The sequence below is a fragment of the Neopelma chrysocephalum genome, unplaced genomic scaffold (assembly GCF_003984885.1).
Source record: "Neopelma chrysocephalum unplaced genomic scaffold, ASM398488v2 Primary Assembly neopelma1_59, whole genome shotgun sequence".
In the NCBI taxonomy this organism is placed as follows: domain Eukaryota; kingdom Metazoa; phylum Chordata; class Aves; order Passeriformes; family Pipridae; genus Neopelma; species Neopelma chrysocephalum.
In genome coordinates, this window is record NW_020897714.1 from 14,435,763 (window position 1) to 14,458,528 (window position 22,766).

Genomic DNA, 22,766 nt, shown 5'->3' on the forward strand with positions numbered 1-22,766 from the left:
GTCTTTTTCAATCTAACTGACTCTGTGATTCTGTAACATTAAAATAATGATGGTGGGATTTAAAGAGTCGTCTCTCTTTTCATTTTGTCACACTCTCACAGAGCGCAGCCCCGTGTTGCTGCTCACTTCCCACATCACGTGATTGTCGAACACCACCTTTCTCCCCGAGGCGCGGGTTTCCCGTATGGCAGCACCCCGAACTGCCAGGAACACCCGAGGCCACAGCATCCCCTCGAGTGGGCGGTAACTGTAACACACCCCCGACCTCAGCTCTCGCCGTGAGGGCCCCGCCCGGTCCCCAGCGGTCGCTGCCGCCCCCGCGGGGCTGACGGCGGCCGGGGCAGGGTCTGTGCGCGCAGGCAGGCGCGGTGGGCGGCAGTGACGGGCGCTGTCCGCGGCGACGCCGTGTCACCGCCCCGCCCGCCCCTTTGCCGAGCGCTGCCGGGTCACGCCCGGCCAATGGCGTCGCAGCCCCACGAGCGTCACCGGCACGGCGGGCGGCACCAGGCGGAGGCGGAGCGCTGCCGGCACCCCCGCGTCCCGACGGGCCACGCGCGCTGCTCCTCCGCTCTATGGTCACCATAGAGATCCACGGCGGTGGCGGATCAATACTGGGACGGCGGCGGCCGTGGCGCCGTGGGGAACATGGCGACGCTGGTGCTGGATAACGGCGCCTACAACGCCAAGATCGGCTACAGCCACGCGAACGTCAGGTGAGGGACCGGGCGGGCGTTGCGCGTCCCCTCATGGCTCCCGCCGGCCCCAGCGCGGATACGACCCGCCTCTCGGCCCCTCACCGGCCCGCGCCTGCGCCTGCCGCCGAGAGGCGCGGCCTGCCCCCGCCCTGCCCCTGCGGCGGCTGCGGGCCCCGCCCCTGCGGCGCGCGCCTATGGGCCGGTGAGGGTGTCTTATTGTGTCCCGTCGTGTCATGTTGTACCACAACGTGTCACACCGTACCCCAGCGTGTCACACTGTTCCTCACCGTGTCACACTGTACCACGGTGTGCTCCACTGTGTCACACCATGTCCTGCCGTGCCCCACCGTGTCACAACATGTTCCTTCATGTCATACCATGCCCCACCGGCCAGGGTGGGAGAAGAGCCCCTGACACTTTTCTGATTGAACTGGTGGCGGGGGGGTGGTGGTTGCAGCTCGGCAACCACCAGCAACTCAGCAACTCAGTGGCTGGGGGGGTTTGCTTTTCAAAAAGGTGTCTTGTCTGCACTGGAGGTGCCAGAAATTGGAGATTTCCCTCATAACTAGCTCCAGTAAATGGACTAAACCCAAAATACAGCAGCAAAAACATTATTGAATATATACTATTTTTGCAAGTGGCATAAAGACAATTAATGTGTCTCATACCATGTTGAATAGGAAACTTCCCAATCTTTTCCAGCGTTATTCCCAACTGTCAGTTCAGATCAAAGACTGCACGTTTGAAAACCTTTACAGCAAATCAACTGGATGAAATTAAGGATCCTTCTGGTCTTTTTTATATTCTTCCCTTTCAGAAAGTAAGTAAGTAATCCTCAGTTTAACATGAAAGCTAAATGTAAATTTTTGTAAGGAATAGTTTTCATACAATATACCCCAGCTGCAGGGTTGTATGTGGTATTATCCAAGAATCAGAGTCAGTAGTGTGAAGTTTAAGAGTCATGGAATTGTTCAGGTTGAAAAAGACCTTTAAGATCATCAAATCCAATTGTTAACCCTGCATTGTCCAGTCCATCATTAAGCCATGTCCCTAAGTGCCACATCTGCACATCTTCTGAATACCTCCAGGGATGGTGACTCAACCAATTCCCTAGACAGCCTGTTTCAGTGCTTGACAGCCTTGTTGGTGAGAAAATGTTTCCTAATAGCCAATCTAAACCTCCCAGGGGCACCTTGAGGCCATTTCCTCTTGTACTGTTGCTTGTTACTTGGGAGAAGAGGCCAGCCCCCACCTCACTACAGGCTCCTTTCAGGTAGTGGTAGAGAGCAATAAGTCCCCCCTGAACCTCCTTTTCTCCAGGCTAAACAGCCTCCTTCAGCTGTTTCTCATAAGATTTGTTCTCTGAACCTTTCACCAGCTGCGTTGCCTTTCTCTGGACTCGCGTCAGAACCTCAATGTCTTGTAGTGAGGGGCCCAAAGCTGAACACAGGATTTGAGGTGCAGCCTCACCAGTGCAGAGCACAGGAGGACAATCACTTCCCTGGTCCTGCTGGCCACACTATTTCTGATAAAAGCCAGGATGCCATTGGCCTTCTTGGCCACCTCATCACACTGCTGGCTCATGTTCAGCTGCTGTCAACCAGCACCCCCAGGTCCTTTTCCACTGGGCAGCTTTTCAGCCACGCTGCCCCCAGCCTGTAGCCCTGCGTGGGGTTGTTGTGACCCAAGTGCAGGACCCAACCCAATACTTGGCCTCATTGAACCTCACACAACTGGCCTCAGCCCATCAATCCAGCCTGTCCAGATCCCTCTACATAGCCTTCCTGCCCTCCAACAAATCAACACTTCCATCCAACTTTGTGTTGTCTGTGAACTTACTGAGGGTACACCCAATCCTCTTGTCCAGGTTGACAATAGAGATATTAAACAGGACTGGCCCCAATACTGAGCCCTGGGGAACACCACTGGTGACTGGATGCCAACTGGATGTGGCACCATTCACCACCACTCTGGGCCCAGCCTTCCAGCCAGTTTTTTACCCAGAAAAGAGCACACTCATCCAAGCCATGAGCAGCCAGCTCAGACTTGACTGACTTTACTAAGGTCCAGGTAGACAACATCCACATCCATTCCTTCCTCCACTCAGCAGGTCACCTTGTCACAGAAGGAGGTCAGGTTAGTCAAGCTTTAATAAACCCGTGCTGACTGGACCTGGTTGCTTGTTTGTTCTGTACATGCTGTGTGAAGGCACTCCAGATAATCTGCTCCATAACCACTTCTGGCACCGTGGGCGGACTGACAGGCTTCTGCCAAAGAGAATAATGTATACAGAAAACACAGTTTACGTTGTTTTTGTAGAGTAGTAATTAACATATCAATGGGGAATATTTATAACATACTTTATGCTATGTAACATTTACTCCTTAGCCTAGAAATGCAAATTTAAACATTTTAACTCTCCAAACTTTTTATATTACAGTCTATCAATCATTTGACCTTTTTTTTAAGTATGATTTTATTTTTTCTAAATAGTGTAAATTTTTTTCTAAATTCCTACAGGGTTACTTGGTGAACTGGGATGTCCAGAGACAGGTTTGGGATTATCTTTTTGGAAAAGAAATGTATCAAGTAAGAGTCTTTTCTTAATTACCTGTTTTGTGTACATTAAATACTGACTAATAAAATTCACATAAGTACCTCAAATATTAAAATAGAACTGGGGAGCTTACTGTTCTCTTTGAAATCACAGGGATTTATGGTTTTACAAACTGAAGAAAAACAATAATCACAGACAGATACAGTGTGGTTTAGAGATCAAGAAATAGTTAATGTACAAGAGAGGGATGAACTAGGTCAGTAGGCCAAAATATATTGGTGTAATGACAATCTTAATATATTTTTCATAGGTGGATTTTGTAGATACCAATATTATTATTACCGAACCTTATTTTAACTTCAGTTCAATACAAGAATCTATGAATGAAATTCTATTTGAAGAATATCAATTTCAAGCAGTTCTTAGAGTAAATGGTGAGTCTGTCTCCTTCTAGTTTGCATTTATATATCTTGAAGCTTAACCTTTTTAAAATAAACAAATAAATACATACATAAAAAGCATGCATGCATACGCAAATACATATATGTGTGTGTATATATATATATTTTTATATAAAGATAGTATAAAAATTCCTTAATTTCCTTCCTGGCTCTTGAGTAATATACTTGTACGTGTACTCTTAACTGTATTAAAATTTTAAAAGTTGTTTATTTTATAAATTCCAGCTGTACTATTGTACTATTTTCTGAAGAGAGTGTCATGGTATGTAATTACAAGAAATTTGAGGAGAGTAAGGATGACAGAAATAACAGATGTATTTTAACACAGGATAGCATTTGAAGAAGTCTACCAAAAATTTGCATGAAGTCTTTGATAGCGTTCTATTTTTGGGGGTCTGAGGTTGGTTTTTTGTTTGGTTTTGTATTAGCAAATCAAATGCAGCATTACGATTATGAAATATATTGTATCTCACAGGGAATATGTAAATAACATCACCACCCTTCTGGAAGGTAACAGGACATGGGATACTCCTTTATATATGTTTGATAAGTTGTGGCATGATCAGTGTGCTTGGACTTTAGGAGGGGAAACTCAATGTGGACCAGAATTCCTGAAAAAGATTGAATGGGGCCATATACAACACTTGATTTCATCCACTGTCAAAATGAATTCATGAGTTGACTGTAGTATTATGTATTGAGGTCTTGGAAGTCTGTCAAAGGCATTTAAAAGACGAAGCAAGTACACTTTCATATCACTATAAATTCTAAAAGTGTATATTCACATAAAAATGGAATTAAATTTTCTGTATTTCAGCTGGAGCTCTTAGTGCACACAGGTATTTCCGAGATAATCCATCTGAGCTGTGTTGTATCATTGTGGATAGTGGATACTCTTTTACACACATTGTACCTTATTGTAGAAGTAAAAAGAAGAAAGAGGCAATCATAAGGTAAACTGCAGTGTATATTTTCTAGAAGAATTGTTTTCTATGCCCGAAGTTAATAATGACAGAATGCCTTGTGTTACTCCTTTTCTGTAGGATTAATGTTGGAGGGAAACTCTTAACCAACCATTTAAAGGAGATCATCTCTTACAGGTAAAGCATGCTGATCTTCACTATGAAACTTGGTATGAAATGAGCTAAAAGTTCATGGGGTATTCTTCCTGTTCCTATGAATTTTAGATTAAATGCTGTTTAAAGGAGAAGGGAATTTTTTTCTGTTATAATCTGCTAGCTGCCATCTTGACCTTCAGCTCAGGATGAATTAAGATGAGTTTTAAGAATTAGGCTGTTATTTTTCAAAGTGCCCGCGCTTTTGAAGTTGATGAGGTTAGCTGTGTGTTCACAATTATACAAGTCTTTACATGTTTTCTGAGGTGTCTCAGTAGATCATCAGTCAGTTTGCCAACTATCAATAACACAAAATTCAATAGGGTCAACTTTTCACTGTGATGCTATAGCTTAGAACTTTATCTAGGTAAAGGTCTTTGCTAAGAGAGCTAATTGCTGGATTATGGCTATGCTTGTTAGGAAGACAATGGGCAAATGCAGGTTAATATTTGTATTTACTGAACTGTGAAATAGGAAAATACTGAACTCCAGTAGGCCGGGAATGCATTTGTAAATTGAATACGAGTTTTAGGTATTGAGGCACTAGTTTTCTGTGACATGAAAACGATGGTTACTCATCTCCAGTGGAAAACTGGACAGGAAATGGAAGACTTGATTATTCTCAAACTTCAGTGTTTTTGGTTTTTGGTTTTGTCAGACAGCTACATGTTATGGATGAAACACATGTAATTAATCAAGTAAAAGAAGATGTGTGCTATGTTTCTCAAGACTTTTACAAGGACATGGACATTGCCAAGTATGTATGCAGCGGTACTAAATGTAAACGTCGGTACTTCTGAATAATCTATTTGTACAAACAAATAAAACTATACTCTTAATCAGAAAAGTTTCCAGTTAAATGAAAAAAAGTCTTATCAGTATAAAATAGTTGGAATTTAGAACTTGTTCTTTATTCTGTTGAATTTTACATTCTTCTCTTTCAGATTGAAAGGAGAGGAAAATACTGTAATGGTAGATTATGTTTTGCCAGACTTCAGCACAATCAAAAAAGGATTTTGTAAGGTAATGATAGTTTTGAAATTTTTTTTGGACTGTTCCCCTGCACAAGTCTATTAGAGAGGTTAAAAATACTATTTTTTCTAATGCTGTAACATCTTTCATTGCTATGCATTAATTGGTAAAGCTTTTCCATAGTAAGTTGAAATGAAAATGAAATATTGTTTCTTCAGCATAGCATTTTATGTTCTATTATTTAACAGTTGTAGCTTTCTATGCTTGTGCTCTGTCATACAGCCTATCCATATGATTATTTTGGGGGGTTTTTAACATTAAGTTAGAAAATGTTTTCTCTCCTTTTATGCTTTTTGTCAGTCTCTCTGAATTTCATTTAAATACCCTAATAGGTAGAAGGTTCAAAGTCATTTTATAGAAGAGCCTGAAGACAATTTAACAGTTTTATCTCATTTACTGTGTTGGACATAATTTTGAAAGCAGTCCCAATATTTTAAGGCCACTCTCACGCATACCAGTTCTGTTTTCCTTCCGAAAAAACTGCGGTTGATAAGAGCAGAGTCACTTCAGATTTAATACCAGAGTATGTATTATTCTTAAAAGATTTGTTGATAATATGACTGCCTACCTCTGCAGTACATGAAATAGATTAGCTGAATACTCTAGATGTGATTGCTTTTCTTAAGCAGTGGGTACTATTCATGTCTTTAATGTAGCCAAGGGAAGAGATGGTGTTAAGTGGAAAATACAAGACTGGGGAACAAATACTTCGTCTAACGAATGAAAGATTTGCAGTTCCAGAAATACTCTTCCATCCTTCGGATATTGGTATTCAAGAGATGGGAATTCCTGAAGCCATTGTTTATTCTATTCAGAATTTACCTGAAGGTACAACCTAAAAATATTATGAAAAGGATGGGAGGTGGGAGAAGGAGGGATGTGGTAGTTTTTGTTGTTGGTTTGGTTTTGGATTTCTTTGTTGTTTTGTTTTGTTTTTAAGGATCCAAATAGTCTCAGAGAAGCTAAAATTCTCAATATGCCAGTTAAACAGTTTGGTGAACTGTTCTGTCTTTTGATGCATTTTATATACTCTAGAACTGATTGTCTGCAAAAGTCTGTGTTAGGCCAGCCCTGGTTTTTGGTGATTTATTGATAGGCTTCTACTCTTGATTCAGCTAATCGCTGTAGACTTAATTCTTCTTAACATCCTTTTCTAACATAACCTGTCTGTCTTTGACACTAGTGGTGGAATAAACTTGAAATTAGTTTTAGTTATGTTTTAAAATATCTTTCTTTACTGGAGGAAGAGAAAAATCAAACTGATGAGAAAAATGAAAGTGGCCAAATTTAGTAATTTAAGCATCAAAGTGTAGAACCTTCCTGGCTGCTGTTTGTCAGAAGTAATACTAAAGCTTTCATTTTATAGATGATGTACAGCTGATTACTGTTATCATACCACATAAGTATGGCAGCATTTAGGCTATTAATGTACTCTTAAAAAGATTGTGTTATTTAAAACCCCTTTTGAATGGGGAATTGTGTTGGCAAACATGAAATTTAATAGACAATGTAAGAAAACGGTAGTTATCAAAGCCAAATTCTACAATCAGGAAGAACATAGGGTGATTGATCACCTTCTTGTATTTAACTGGTTAGATGATCATAAAATTCTTCTATGCATATTTCCTACTTCTGTTACAATTCATAACAAAATTGGAAAAAAAAACCCTTTAACCTTTAACTACATAGTCCCTAACTACAGATTTACTTATTTATTTTACAGAAATGCAGCCTCATTTCTTCAAGAACATAGTTCTGACTGGAGGAAACACCCTTTTTCCAGGCTTTAGAGATAGGGTTTATTCTGAAGTTCGATGTCTTACTCCAACTGACTACGATGTTTCTGTCGTTCTTCCTGAAAAGTAAGTTCTAAACTTCTAAACAGAAGGCTTTATCTTTCTAGCAGAACAAACTATAAAGTAGGATTTCTTTTGCTGATTAAAAAGATAGACTGTAGGTGTTAATTTAAATATTAAGTGAACAAAAATTGTACAAAAAGAATATTTTAAATCAGTGTATTTTTAGACAAACCAAATAAATTAGATACCACTTGCTTGCTCTGTACTTTGGCAAATAAAGTTAAGTGTTTTTAGGATCAGCCTTTTTATTGTAAACAGATAAATAAGACTGTTTTCATTAAATGGATATGCAGATATGCAAGATTAATGAATTCAGACTTTTACTTAGAAGAGTTTTCAGCATCTGAATGCTGTCATGTCATTATTAATGTAGCTACTTCAGGGATTTGGAAGGGGTAACATCTTTGCAGAGAGAGCTGAGACAAAACAAATATACCTTGAAAGTACAAAAAAATATCTACTTTTTAAAAAGTATTATTAAAGAGTATTTTAAAATATTATTAAAGAATCATTATCTGTGCATAGTAAATACAAAGACATGTCCATGCCATTCCCTCTTCACACATGCTTCCAAAGAGGCGCTTTTTTAAAAAGGAAAGTCAGCTAGCCCTGCTAAAATTTCAAACTTTGTCTCATAACTTCTCAGAAGCTGGATGATTTGATTTAGCAATCAAAAATGTATTTTTAAATAGATATGATTAAATAAAAGTCTTGTAAATCATCACTGCATACTTCTATTCTAAATGAACTTACAGATGAGTAACAATAACTTTGTTCATTTTTCAGCCCTATTACTTATTCTTGGGAAGGTGGGAAGCTCATTTCTGAAAATGACGATTTTGAAGACATGATAGTAACTAGAGAAGATTATGAAGAACATGGACACAACATCTGTGAAGAGAAATTTGATATATAGGTAGCATAGTTGGATATGTTGTTATTCCATTGTTTTACTCAGAATGGAATTCTTTGAACTACAACCTGTTTTCCATCAGCTAGGATTGTGTTTTAGCTTTCCTGTATTTAATTGGGTTGGGAAAAAATAATTTCAGAGTTTAAAAATAAAGTTTTACAAGCCTAATACTATGAAATAATATGTTACTTGTCATTTCATAATGTTCTCATCTTTTACTGATGAGCTTCATTGTATTCTTTATTGCAGAAAACCTCAATGCATGAGATAATAAAAATACCAATTGCTTGTACCGGTGTGACACTAATACATAGTGAGAAGAAATGGTTTGGTTTTTTTTTTTTAAACTGAATATCATTCTAAATCATGCATGCAATTAAATGGACATCTCAAAAAGAGTCTTTGAGATTGCCTATCTTGAGAAGAAATACATGAGCTTTATTTTTCGTTATTTTAGTGAATAGTTATGAGAGGAATATACTTCGAGTGTGACCACTGCTATTGAAACTATGCTTAGGCTTTGAGAAAAAAGTGATTTGAACAATTTCTTTTTTAAAAGGGATTTTAGATTGTGGGGTTTTTTTGTTTGGTTTTTGTTTTGAACAATGGCTCAGCAAATAAGCCTTGTATCACTCCCCTCACCTTTTTGAAAAGGTGACATCAGAAGCAGCCACAAAGGTGAGAAAAGCTTGCAGCTGTGTCCTAGCTGATAACTCATCTGTGTCCTCTCCATGCATTCTAGATAAACATAAATACCCCCCTACTTTTTCTGGCATCAGAAGCTCTGTCACTGTGCCATCAGTCCGTGCAGCATGGCTTGCAGGAGGAGAAAGAGCACAGGCTAATAGCCAGATAGAAAGCTGGGAGGGCCACACTAGTTGGGGGTGTCCCACCTGGCTTGCTTGCTTACCAAGACTGAGATGGTCACTTGGACAGGGTGGATAATAGATACATGGTGCTGACACTGACCTTGACCTGATACAGCTCACTGCAGCAGGGAAATGGCCTCTTTATTAGGTCTAGTGATACTCAGTGCTCTCAGATTTGCAGGGGAGTACCCTGTTGTGTCTTATTCCCTCTGCTGTCTGCCCTAACGTAATACCAGTAGGTATACTCACACAGTACACTTACCTGGCAACACGGAAGAGAAGCCAATGCTTCAGAGAATGAGAGAGAATCATTCTTCTTGAATATGATCTTTTTTACTTTGGACTGCCAGCTTGTGTTGGCTTTCCTCTAGTCTAACCTACTGAAAGGAACGAAAGAAATACCCTCCTCCTGCTGCTAACAGCTATATGAGCCACAGAGGAGGCAGCTGGGGTATGAAGGTGTGAGACCACCACCTACAAATTGTTGGATACAGCTTGTATTACATAGTGTAGGATGTGAATAAGTCTAGTCCACTGTTATTTTGATAGCTGTATGTAGAGGCCCAAGCTCTAGTTTTTTAACTAACTGCTTCACGCAGTTGTGAGCATACTTTAGCTGGGACTTTAAGGAAATGTACACGTTGTTCCCATGAAAGTACTAATGAACCTTTTCCTTGGTAGGAGCAAACATGAACGCTCTATAAATAGAAGTAAGCCTCCTTACTTTGAAGGTGGCATCACTTGCGCTTTGGTAAGACTGTACTGAAAAGTACCTATAGACTAAACTTTTTGCTCTGGAAATTTTCTACTTCAAACAAATTTATACTGGCAATTAATTTGATAGGTCTATGCTAGAAATCATAAACAGAAATAAATGAGAGGTCCCAAGTTTCCCTACCAGATGATTCTGTGTCAAATATTGTTAAAAATATGTGACAAAACTTTCTGAAGTCCAATAACATTTTTCTAATTTTGGAATTTAACTGAAAGTGGTACAACGAAAACCAGTAGTCTATAGTTCACCAAACTTGTTCTGTTCAGCAGGCCCTCAAATGTAAAATATCACATTTCTTTCAACAGAAGATTAATGGTAAGTAAATTCTCCTGTCAGGGTATATGAATATAACAGCTTTCAAAAGCTCTTCCTTCCCTTCGCAGAATTAGATCAATCTTGAGTTCTTGTCCCATGAACTGAAGGGAACCACATGGCAGCTATAAATGCCTGTTTGGAACATTTCCTTACTACTTGATACCTGGACCTACACCCCCTTAGCTGCCTCTTCTGTATGAATGCACTATGAAATGACAGATTTGTCACTTTTTATACAGTTCTTTATTATCTTCTTTAAATTAGCACAAAAAAAATCAAGTCAAAGTGCAAGAGTTTGTTTTTTAAAAATACAGTTTTCCCTGAAACAGTTCCCAGCCCATCTAGCCTACAAATTACCATGTTATCACCCCTCCCTGTTACCAGGTTTAGTATTTTGAGTAAGACCCAGTAAAAGGACTGAAGACAGAGAGAGAGAAGAGAGGAAAAAAAAAGCAACTAAAATCCCTTTCTCCCACTACTCAACACCAAAAGCACTTAATTGGGAAATACTTTCCTGTTTACAATTCTGAATAGCCTGCTTTTGTACATGCTCTCTCTTCTGGGAGAATGACATAGGGCTAGAAATCCCACACAAGGCTAGGAAAACAACACATGGCCCTGTAGTCTAGGATTTAGGGCATTCACCTCTGAAAGGTGAAACTTGGTCTTTTTTCCTCTAGAAATTATTTATTTCACACTGTGAGGGTAGTGAGGCACTGGAACATGTTGCCCAGAGAAGTTGTGGATGCCCCATCCCTGGAAGTGTTTAAGGCCAGGTTGGATGGAGCTCTGAGGAACCTGGTCTACTGAAAGGTGTCCTTGTCCATGGCAGGGGGGTTGGAATAAGATGATCTTTAAGGTTCCTTCCAATCCAAACCATTTTATGATTGTATGACTGGTATCAACATTTTCTTGTTAATTTACAGTTAACCATCAATGTGTCAAGACAGGCCAACATGCTTTCTAGCTTTTCTGCATAAATTCATAAACATTATCAAAGTATTTATGATAAATAACTAGACACTCTCAAAATGTCCTCATGTTAAAATAAATTACTTAAGTATACCAAGAGATCTAAACCAAGATTATTATTTCTTAGATTCCTTCAAAATGTAATTTTTTTACTCGCCTTTGCATAATTGCTGAATTAGCAGCAGCTTAGTCTGCCATAGTGGAGAGGGAGTAACAACAGGATGTAATTAATGCCTGCAAGCACACACAGATTCAAAACCCACTTACCTGCTTCTAACATTTTTGACACACTTTGTACACTTTTACAACACCCACAGGAGTCATAATCTACAGTTTCAATTATTATTAATTACAGATAGAAAAGATTAAAATCCCCTACTGATTATCAACCCAAACATGGCTCTGAATGTACACTTGGCTCAGACAGTGCCACGGGGTTGTGGGACAGAAGGAAAAAAGTGCCAAACCCTGAACTCAAAGCAGCACAAGCAGCATTGTACTAACTTAAGAGTAATTAAGTACGTTTTGCTTAAAAGAATAATTAGATTTAATGCTTTTTAGCACCATAGTAATTTTGATAGTTGTATTTCCTGAAACTGAAGATGTAAAGACAGAAGAAGAAAACATTTTTTATGATGAACAATTTTCATGTGCATCCTCCACTTTTTTTAAAAGAGATTAAAAAAGGCTGTATTGATGTCAAACCATTTGGAGTACAAAATTCACATATAGTTTTATAACCACTACAATAGACAATGGTATTTTTTGAATTCTTTGATTAATTTCTTCTTTTGCTTCAAAGGAACAGAAGGGTCATTGTCCATCTCTTGAATCAATGCTAGAAGATACTGATTGGTTTGTTGTTTTTGATCTTCATACTCTTGAGCTGTAATGCGCTGACAGAAGGTGAAGCCTTTGTAAGAAATGAGAGGTTCAGAGTAAGTTTCATGTATCATGTAAAAGCCTTGTTAAAAAATATTATCAGAAACATAGGTATACAGATATTCCAGTTCAGATGTGATTACATCTCCAAACAATGTGAAAGACACACAGCCCTCCACCGAGCACAGAGGGACATCTAAACTTAATTGCAAAAATAAAATTGAAAAGCAGTGTTGCAAGTGCAGGATCACAGATGATTCTATACTGCAAACAGGCATGCAAGACAAAGAGCAAATACAGTTCTCACAAACAGAAACCATAATGAAGAACATCACACAAGAATGGCACTTTACAGTTGTCATGATCCAATGATTCTGTGAGTGAATCAGATCTGTACCAAGGTCCAGTACTTAATGCAAGTGAATAAATACTTTGGAGAAACAGTTGCCTCTGAACCACACTTCAGAAATCAGGAATAGAATTTAAGAGCTTCAAAACGAGTAGACAGCTAAGCATAGTTTGGGCACCAGAAGCAGAGGTGATGCAAGAGGCAGTGATTCAGAGTGAGGGCAGAGCCAGGAACAACCCCAAGAGATATGCAACTCAAGCACGACTTAGCCATAAAAAGATTGGGAATCTATGCAACACTGCCCTGCAAGAATTCAAGCCCTGCCACTGGGCAGGTGAGTTCTGGCCTGAGGAAAGACTGGCAGTCAGCTACTCCACAGACACTTTTTCCTCCTATACATGTTAAAGAGTGATTTGGTTGAACTACTGTCAGTTGCCTAAAGGGGAAAAAATTCTTAGTAATCCTTCTGTACAAACACCATCATTTTAAGACTTCACATAGAGAGCAGTTATTAACCTGAGCTGTCAGAGTTTTCACACGGATGTGTCCTTCCCATCTTTTAACACCAGTACCTTTTATGGTTTTGTGGGGTCAAATGAAGAAAAAGATAGCTCTTCAAAAGGGAAAGCTTCTGGCAAAGTGATTAACTCTTAAAACTTCAGCATGGATCCTTTAGTCTAATGGTATAAGTGGCTTACTAGATTAAAACCAACCCCAGAATTTTCTCAGTGGTTTTAGTGTTCTACATTTCCAGCAGACCTAAGGTTTACCCCCCTGCAATAGACAGACTCCTCTTCTTATCAGGGTCCCCCAGCCTTCCCTCCTGCTCCCACCCGCACCTGAGAAATGCACCTGAGAAATTCACCAGCTAAGCACGCTCAATAGCTCCCAGGAAAGATTTTCCTGATGTCTCCTTTATGAGAAAATGGAAAATGACACCAGAATATGAGGCACACAGGAGAACAGGAATATGCCATGCCAGAGAGCTTACAATCAGATCAAACTAGGTATTTCAGCAAGTAGATGGAACCTATATGCATTTGCACATTGAAACTCTAAAGCTTAGTAGGAAGAATATGGTATGGGGCTTTTATTTCAGTTGTCTGTTCAATGTGCTGATGGAGACCACACAGGCTCCAAGAATACTGCAGACAAGCAGCTCTTTCCTCTATTGCTTATCTCTGAATTTTTTGGCTACACAATATGTGATTCTCAGAACACTGAATCAGAAGGAATTTGGATACATTTCAGAAATCACCACAGATGGTAAGAGATTCTGTACCAAAACTACTTCTCAGGCAGATGCTGTATTAAATATAGTATTACATAGCAAAATAACTTAGTGTTATCAGTACCCGACTCAGTTTCTCTTCAGTGTTTAAGCACATAAACACTAGCAATACAGAAGTCAAAAGAAAAAAGGTAGTCAGAGAGAAATTCAATTATTTAAGCCAACCCTTTTAATCAGTGCTGCAAGATATTTCTGGCAGCAAAGACAGATGGAATCTTAGCTCATAAAAGAAATAAGCTGAAAAACACTAATCCCACATTCAGAAGGGTAGTGTAGCTTAAAAAAAGGCATTCGATACTTGGTGTGTAAATTCTAAGCTCTTAATAAACTTTGTGCTTACCCAGAAAAAGAAGAGAGTTCTTCAAAACACTGAACAATCAAAGTCTGTGCTCAAGACATCTATCAGAACCTGTAACTACTGAGCTCTATGAGAATTTGTAGGTGTCTTGTGGAAGAAATAAAAGAATACTGTTCCTAAATACAAAATCACATCACATTCACAAACCAAATAATAAAAAAATCACTTCAGGAAGCACATTTTACACTGTTATCTCCAGAAATAATTATTTGATAAAAAGAAAATTGTAATGTATTCAAACGAGGTAATTACTAGAACCCTTGTTCTCTAATATTCAGAGACCAGTTTTGCTGATAGCATATAATTCAATTATTTATTGCATTAGCTGCTAATCACTAACCCTTCACTTCCAACAAAGGAACACAGTCTGTGCAAAATTATAGTCAACTAATGATGAACCAGTTTGTATAGAATAATTTCTATAAAAATGTGTATCACATCATCTACCTGAATTGATATCTGGATCTTGTCCTTCTAGCAAACTCTCAAGTCTCCTACTTGTTAGTTCCAGAAGAGTTAAAGGAGTCTGAAAATAGAACCCAATAAAGGAAAAATTACAAAAGCAATACTTCTCTATTTTGATAATCTAAAGATTTCAGATGACCAATTAAAAAAAAAAATACAGTTAACTGCAGAAGAATCTATGCCTACATTTATTTAGGTACACATTCAAAATCTCTCATACAATTAGACTAAAATACATAGTTTTACTAAGATACATATGTTTATTTCCGGTATTTCTGGCCAAAGAAATAGGAAGCAAAAATCTCTAGATGTTGTTTTCCAGTGATATGTCAAAAACTGTAGCATAAAACAAACTGATTTCAGATTAGGCTCTCAACTGCAGCTGTGAAAGAGCAAATCACCATCCCCTCTTGTAAGGGGGTACTTTTGAATTAGATGATCAATGGAGCATAGAGGGTGATAAAGAAAATCATATTAGGATGTGAAACCAGCTAGAGTATGGTACAATGTAACTTCATGGCACAAGCTAATTGTAAGGTCTATTGTGCTTTTTAGCAAGTCAGCCTGATATCCCCTATTATCAGAGCTGAGTTCTTCCTTGGTTTTGCTACATATTGCAAGATAGATACATCTACCCTTGAAACACAATGGTAGAAGTCATACATAGGGGTGAGAAAGATGATGGTGAGAGGAAGATTATGTGGGCAGGGGTTGCTCACCCCTTGCCCCACAAGTAGGGCATGCGCAGACTGTTGCCATTAGGTAATGATTAGGCGCTGTTTGGCTGCCATTCAGGCATCACCTTATACTGCGTACTGAGCTAATTTAAAAAAAAGTAAAATCTCCCAAGTCCCTTGACCCAAAGTCAGAATTGGAAATACATATGTTGCACAAAAATTAAAAACAATATTTTACTGAAACCAAATCAGTGTTTCTGTGAAGCTTATTTGTATAGAGTATGGGAAAGTTCTATCTTTTCACATTTGTGACAATATGATGGAACGTAAACAAAAGAGACTATAAAGCATGTCTGTATATTTACATAGCTGATCAAGCTTAATAGAAAGGTCATTTCATTTTGTGGTTCTATTTATTAATTTACAAGTTAACATTTCAAAATCCCAAAGGAGCTTTAGAGCTGTCAGAGCTGTACACATACACTGGGGCACCAGAGCACACCATCTTATATACAACTCAGTATGTCAGCGAGCTTCTAAAAGAGAAAGACACTAAGATGCCTAAAGATTTAGGAGACAGCCATTACAAACAAGGTGCCAAAAGGTCTCTACAAAACATTGATACTTTAAAGATTTTCTGAATACAAATGATACATATAAAGAGAAAGGATATAATTTATAAAGGATTGCAAAGCTCTCAAAAATCTGTCCTTCATAGTTTAGAATAGCTTCTCACCCTGCTTGGCTGTACTGTTAAACTGCAACAGAATAAACATTAAACACTGCTCCTCAGACCTGTCCTACTTGAAAAAAAGCAGTTTGTGGCATTTAACATTTAAAATACCAATGATGTAAGGAAAATGATACCTTGAAGAGCTCGGAGTGATTGTCCATCAGAAACTGAGTCAGGAGTTCTGCCTGTGGTTTTGACAGTGTTCTATTTTGCAAGATGAACTTTGTGCAAGTCCTGATGATCACCAATCTGTTCTCAAACTAGAAAAAGAAGTACCCAGATTTGGCATTAGATTGACTTGCAATGTGCTAGTAAAGACTAAGTATAACAGGATGCTACCAGTGGGAAAACATCTTGATATTTGTTTTAAAACAGATCACATTGAAAGGCAGTAAACAGAATACTTCTACCTTTGGACAAAACCATTAGCTTTGCTATAGAAAAGTGCTATTTTCTACATTAAACATAACAGATACTTACTTGTTTTTGTAATCTGTAGCCCTCAGATTCCGATGCAATGGCTAGGAATGTCAGGAGCCTGTGTAGTTCTTCTCTGATATTTGGTGCTAATAATTTTAAATAAAGTTGTAAAGCCTCTAGAGCTTGATCTGTTTTTCCTTTTTCTGCGATGGAGTAAAGCAGCATATTCAATGCAATTGTTCATTTTCAGAGTCACAAACACATATTTAAATCCCAATAATAATCCCACTTTTGGGGGGCTTTCCTTCCAAGGAAAACAGGTTATCTCAGTGAATTCTAAAACCTTGCAAGACTCTATACAGAATTTAATCAATAAAAGCTTAAAGTCATTATCCCATAGCTAGTCAGGGAACAGTTGTGCTTGAACAGTGTATACAGGACATTACTATAGTCTGTCTATAATGTGCAAACACTGAAGTGATGTTTGCGCTGTTGGTGTTAACACATCTTCATATTATTTCTAGGATTCATCTCTAAGTAATTAATGAGCTGAACAATTCCAACACTCTCATTGCTTTGACAGTTCTTTTTTAGTTTGTTGTTTTTGTTTTGTTGGGGGTTTGGTTTGGTTGGTTTGGTTTCTTTTTGCTGTTGTTGGAGTTTTTCTTTTTTTGTTTGTTGGGGTTTTTTTTGTTACTGCTGGTTCGTGAGGCGTCATGTCTCTCTGTTCCCCCTTCCTCCTTTAAGCCATTAGGCTATGAGAGTCTCAAAGAAACATCATACAGTGGAAATAACCCCCAAACCCTTTAGATGATAATTCTAGTTATCTTCGCCTTGAAAGTGAGAAGCTATGAAAAAGTTTAACTTTCTTAAAGCCAGAGTAAGACAAAGACAGATACATGAATACAACCTACGTACGATTTTCTGGCCTCTGTCCTACTTCTAAGACAGTTTGTATTTTACAAGGAATAATCCAGGACTTACAGGAGTGTGCCACAAGCCATTTGAAACCACCTTTGTTTAAAAAGAACACCAAAAGCGTAAGCAAGTGAGGAGCAGCTGAGGGAGCTAGGGTTGAGAGGACAGCTGATCCAAACTGGCCAAAGGGATATTCCATACCATGGAACATCATGCCCAGTATATAAACTTGGGGGAATTGGCCAAGAGACACTTACTGCTGCTCGGGAAGGGGCTGGGCATCGGTGGTGAACAATTGTATTGTGCATCACTTGTTTCTCTTGGGTTTTATTCCACTCTATCTTGTTATTATCATAATAATTACAATTATTATTACTATAATTAGTATTATTGTATTTCATTTTGTTCCAATTACTAAAGCATTCTTTTCTCAACTCACAAGTTTTACTTTTTACCTCTACCAGGAGTGGGGCAGTGGCAGGCAGTGAGTGAGTGGCTCTGTGGAACTTAGTTGGAAGCTGGGGTTAAGCCACAACAACCCTATAGAACTGAAGAAGTAACAAAGGTTATTTAGGGTAAGATTTATCTTAAACTTGTATTTAACTTAAGCTGTTCTTGTTTACTTGTAAGCCTATGATAGGAGGGTTTTGCAGGGGGGATCACAGCTTGAACCACAATCTCAACAGTCTCTTTAATAATTTTAAATAACTTCTATTACTCAAAAGTGCCCTAAATCCAGAATTTACAAAACCTTTTTCCGGTTAATATGAAAACATAAAACTAAAATCATTGCCACAAAGTTATTAGTTACAAGTAACAATAAGGGAAATTCTGACTTGGGGTAAGAAATTTGTGCAATGAGAGTAGTTACTAATTGAAACAGTTACCCACAGAGGTCGGTGTATCTCTATCCTTGCAGATTTTCAAAATTCAGCTGGACCAAGCCCTAAGCAACTTGATCTAACTTTGAAATTTGTCCTTGTCTTGAGCAGAGGTTCTTAATAGTGATCTTGAACATTTCCTTCCAACCTATAAAGTGCATCTGCAATAGCATTGCAAACGGTGTCACAATTCAGTCAATTGATGCTTAGTAAGTTACATCCTCTACACAGCTTTCACCCGTATTTTTTATTCCAGGTTGCTCTTACCTATAAGTTCTATAATTCCTGAATGAATATGGAGATCCTGAGCAGCAAGAAGAGACTCCTTCTTTTGACTATAATACTTCATTATAATGTCAAAAAGAATCTTCTTGTATGTATTCAGATTGCTGGGTTCATCAGTGCTCTGAGGTAACTGCTGACTAATCATCACTATGAATTGGTCGGGAAAATACTCCAAGCATTCAATTGCAGCATAGAGCCATCTGTCAAGCCTGTAGAAGAAAAAGTCAGTTTTAGTGCTTACTTTAAAATGCTCTGCCTATTCTTATTTATTCCTTTAAATAAAACTACATAGAAACAACCATGCAGGTATAGTCATGTATTTGAACCACAACACTGAACTTGTTTTTACACAGTTGATGTAACTTATTTCACTACAGCATTTCAAGGACTTGTTCAAAATAAGCAACTTGCATTGTTTTCCTATGCTACAAGTAATACACCTGAGGTAGACTCAAATCAAAAACAAGCTGTATTTATGCTAGGTTGTCACTGACCCCAGGAATTCAGCTAGTATTTAAAACGAAACACCAACCCACAAACTTGTGGGTTGTGTACAAACTTACTCAGGCAAGTTTAAGCTACATGTAACCTCTCTGTCCAGGAAAGTATTTGAGATAACCAGGTCTTCTTCTTTGCCAAAACAGTCTGGTTTTGTCTTCACTGAAGACACCAAGATATCTTCTAGAAGAGGAATATCAATTAACTGCAGCAATCGTAACAGAGTTTGCTGTTTCCAAACATCTTCTATTACTGAAACCATAAACAAACAAAAAATCCTCAGAAACAAGATCTTATGTAAACCACTAACCTTTGTTTTCACCTCACTCAAGAATGTTTTAAGTCTTCAAAGCAAACACGCCAACAGCACAGTGTGAAGCTTCTCTGTTGGGGAAAAAGGCATCAAAATAGGAATGCTAAAAAAATCTCTCTCCCATCATACTAGAATTCATAATAATCTATTCTAATTAGTAGAAGTGAATAGTAAAGGAATCATATAATAAAAAAGTTCTTAATCTTAAACCCTACTTCCTTCAGAAGTGATAATAATGGCCAGTCTTCGCGAACGAAGATTTTGGGAAAGGTCTTTTACCTTTCCAGCCTGCGCAATGGATTTTTTAGGTGAGACACAGCATGCGCTGAACTGAGCCCACCCTTTAATCCTAAGGTTCATCTGCCGGGGCCAAGCAAGCTTGGACAATGGCAGTGAGGTCCTCAGGACGTAGGTTTGTTTAGAGTGACCTTCTCATAGATGGATGGCCTCACAGGGCTAACGGGCTCCATCTGCCCGGGGGGACCGAGGAATCAAACCTGGGTCACAGCAGTCAGAGTCCTGCATGCTAACCACTAGGCCACCAGGGGTCCCTCCTTCAGAAGTAGTATTTGCATAAACAGCACCATTCTGCAAAAACATAATCCTGTTGTGTTTCCTTCAATTTACTACAAGCATTTATCCATTTGGCATTCTTTTAGATATTCTATCATGTGTGACATGTTAAATTTAGGATTCTGAGAGGCATTGTTTAACAGAAATGGGATACTCACTCCAAGATGCAGTGAAGAACAATCAAGTTTTAAAATGAAAAAATTTAATCCTCACCTTTTTTTGAAAGCAGATGAATTGATTCATTAACCATGATCTTTGGAGGCAAAGATGCATGAACATAGATTGATTGGAGAAGCTCCTCTACCCTCTTTTTATCAGCTGCTTCTAATGCTGAGGGGTTTGAAAGTGTGTCACACTTTGTTCTGCTTAGGGAGGAAAAAAAAAAGTTAGTTGTATAACATATGATTAGGACATGTGTCTTTCTATTACTTCCTAAATTGCTCTTAAATCAGAACTTTAGGACTTCATTGTATCTGGGGTTTGTCATGCTGCTGGAATTCCAGTCATCCACATCTGCTTTGTGGAAGGGGCAAGGATATTGATTCCAAATACTGTTTATGAGTTCCATTTCCTTAACCAGCATTCAGTACCTACCTCATTCATGCTAATTCTCAGATTTCAGCACAATTGACTGCAAAACCAAATTATACCTAGGCTTATGCTACTGTGCCAGACTCTATTCTAAATAACAAAAGGCAAATCAAAGCACTTTAACATTACCAAGAAATTCCCAGTAGCTTCTGCAATTTAAGCATGACATTCTCAAAACTGATACATGGCTTTGAAAAGTCTCCAATACATGAGTTAGACAGACATAACTTCACCTACAGGTAACCCACCTTAACTTATTAAAAAAAAAAAAAGAAAAATTCGAATAGTTTGGAGTAACTCACTTGGAACATCTTTTTGTTTTCTGTTTGCAGATTTGCTCAGGAGACAAGCTTTCATTGTTCTCATTCATTCCTTGAAGAGGAGGATCAAGACTGCTATTTACAAATCTATAGAGACTAGTGTCTGTGTCTTCAAACTCTGTTTCTTTCCCGTTCTTGAATAAGTAAAGCTTTGCTCCAACTGGCTCAAACACCTTGTGATCCATCAATGCTTGGCATACACGGACTCCTTTCAGCCGAGAAATATCATTACAGCTTAGGTACATGCTTTGCATAAGATGGCTCAGTACCACATCGACAGCATTTGAACCAGTGAAACAGTTTTTATATGTTTTCAGATGTTGTCTACGTCTTTTGATTTCCAGTTGACTGTGGAGGGCACGTATAATACCATTCCACAGCTGAGTTGCTTGAAAAGGACCATTGCAATCTGCAAGACATTTATACGAGAGTTTTACAGATTTATAAACCTTTAACATTTAAACTCCCATATTTTTACACTGTGAATTTAGTTACATATATATTATAAAAAATATTCAGAAGTCAGCTGAATTTTACCAAGACAGAGAAAGACAATGCTTCATGAATCAAGTCCATCTTGTAAGCTAACTCACACCCATTAGAGCCAAGAGAACAAAATGACACTAAAAACAGGAGAGGAAGCTTTTTTTTTTCATTGTTATGACCACACATACTATATGTATGGGCTGTGTACATATACATTAAAACATTAGAGAATCACAGAATGGCCAGGACTTTCAGGGGCCTCTGGGGTCCATCTGGTCCAACCTCTCTGCTCAAGCAGGGCCACCCAGAGCTGGTCGCCCAGGACCACGTCCAGACAAGTTTTGAATATTTCCAAAAACAGAGATAGCCTCTCTGGGCACCACTGAAAAGAGTCTGGCTCTATCCTCTTTGCACTCTCCTTTCAGATACTTGCAGAGAACCCCCTGAGCGGGTGACAGACAGCTCCCGGCTGAGCAGTCCCAGCGCTCCCAGCTTCACCTGGGAGAGGTGCTCCCTAGTCCCCAGTTGAACCTCACACATAGTTACGAGCTCAGCAGATGACAAACCAGCGCTTGCAATGCATTAATCCCAACTGCCTCCCGGTCGGAACATCCGGCCACGGCTCCACGCCGAGCCGTACCAGCAGCGGCCGCCGCAACCCCGGCTCCGGGGCATAAGGCCGGAGGAAGCTCTTCTGTCTCCTGTTCAGCTGCCAGCCCCTCACTAGCCCCGTCCCGCCCGCCGACCGGCCATGGGTCCCTCCCGCGGCACCAGCAGCCAGGGCCGCCCATACGAACGCTGGGCAAGCGCCGGTCCCTCGGAGCCCGCTCCGCTCCCGGCGAGGCGCGAAGCCGCCGCCAGCCCCCCAGACACTGCGGGGGGAAAAAGCTGCGGAGAGGCGGAGACGACGCTCTTTCCCCACCTTGCCGCCGCCGCCGCCCGCTCCCCCGCCGCGGCTCTAACTCGCTCCGACTCCGGATCCTCCTGAAGCGCGGAGTCAAATACCCCGCCATGGCCGCGGTCGGGCCGCTGGCGGAAGCCGGCGGAGCGCATCACTTCCCGCCCGCCGCCCCCGGCCGCGCCCAGCACCGCCCCTGCGGGTCGGAAGTGAGCCGCGCTCCGGCCGCCCCCGTCTCGCAGCTCTGGCCGCCGCCGTCGCTATG

General features: G+C 39.7%; 3 protein-coding genes across 5 annotated transcripts; 1 reads left to right on the plus strand and 2 right to left on the minus strand.

Annotated features, from left to right (window-relative positions):
• LOC113965926 (translation initiation factor IF-2-like) lies at positions 1 to 604 on the minus strand. Its single transcript, XM_027679982.1, has 2 exons — positions 157 to 604; positions 1 to 30 (listed from the first exon to the last, which is right to left on the minus strand). The coding sequence occupies exons 1-2, from the start codon at positions 581 to 583 to the stop codon at positions 8 to 10; spliced, it is 450 nt and encodes a 149-aa protein (XP_027535783.1). The 5' UTR covers positions 584 to 604; the 3' UTR covers positions 1 to 7.
• ACTR6 (ARP6 actin related protein 6 homolog) lies at positions 482 to 8,924 on the plus strand. Its single transcript, XM_027679981.1, has 11 exons — positions 482 to 713; positions 1,398 to 1,515; positions 3,216 to 3,284; positions 3,563 to 3,686; positions 4,531 to 4,666; positions 4,757 to 4,813; positions 5,487 to 5,585; positions 5,773 to 5,851; positions 6,517 to 6,688; positions 7,584 to 7,722; positions 8,506 to 8,924. Exons 1-11 carry the CDS (start codon positions 646 to 648, stop codon positions 8,633 to 8,635), a joined length of 1,191 nt encoding a protein of 396 aa, XP_027535782.1. The 5' UTR covers positions 482 to 645; the 3' UTR covers positions 8,636 to 8,924.
• On the minus strand, positions 2,717 to 22,763 carry DEPDC4 (DEP domain containing 4). Of its 3 annotated transcripts, none has more exons than XM_027679980.1 (9): positions 22,521 to 22,763; positions 21,100 to 21,526; positions 20,420 to 20,568; positions 19,386 to 19,572; positions 18,805 to 19,031; positions 16,799 to 16,941; positions 16,453 to 16,578; positions 14,891 to 14,969; positions 2,717 to 2,962 (listed from the first exon to the last, which is right to left on the minus strand). In XM_027679980.1, exons 1-9 carry the CDS (start codon positions 22,654 to 22,656, stop codon positions 2,844 to 2,846), a joined length of 1,593 nt encoding a protein of 530 aa, XP_027535781.1. In that variant the 5' UTR covers positions 22,657 to 22,763; the 3' UTR covers positions 2,717 to 2,843. The 3 variants fall into 3 exon arrangements, with proteins under 3 accessions (XP_027535781.1, XP_027535779.1, XP_027535780.1); XM_027679978.1 differs by lacking the exon at positions 2,717 to 2,962 and adding an exon at positions 11,818 to 12,476; XM_027679979.1 differs by lacking the exon at positions 2,717 to 2,962 and adding an exon at positions 11,818 to 12,476 and having other exon boundaries at positions 22,526 to 22,688.
• Positions 22,764 to 22,766: the final 3 nt, after the last annotated feature.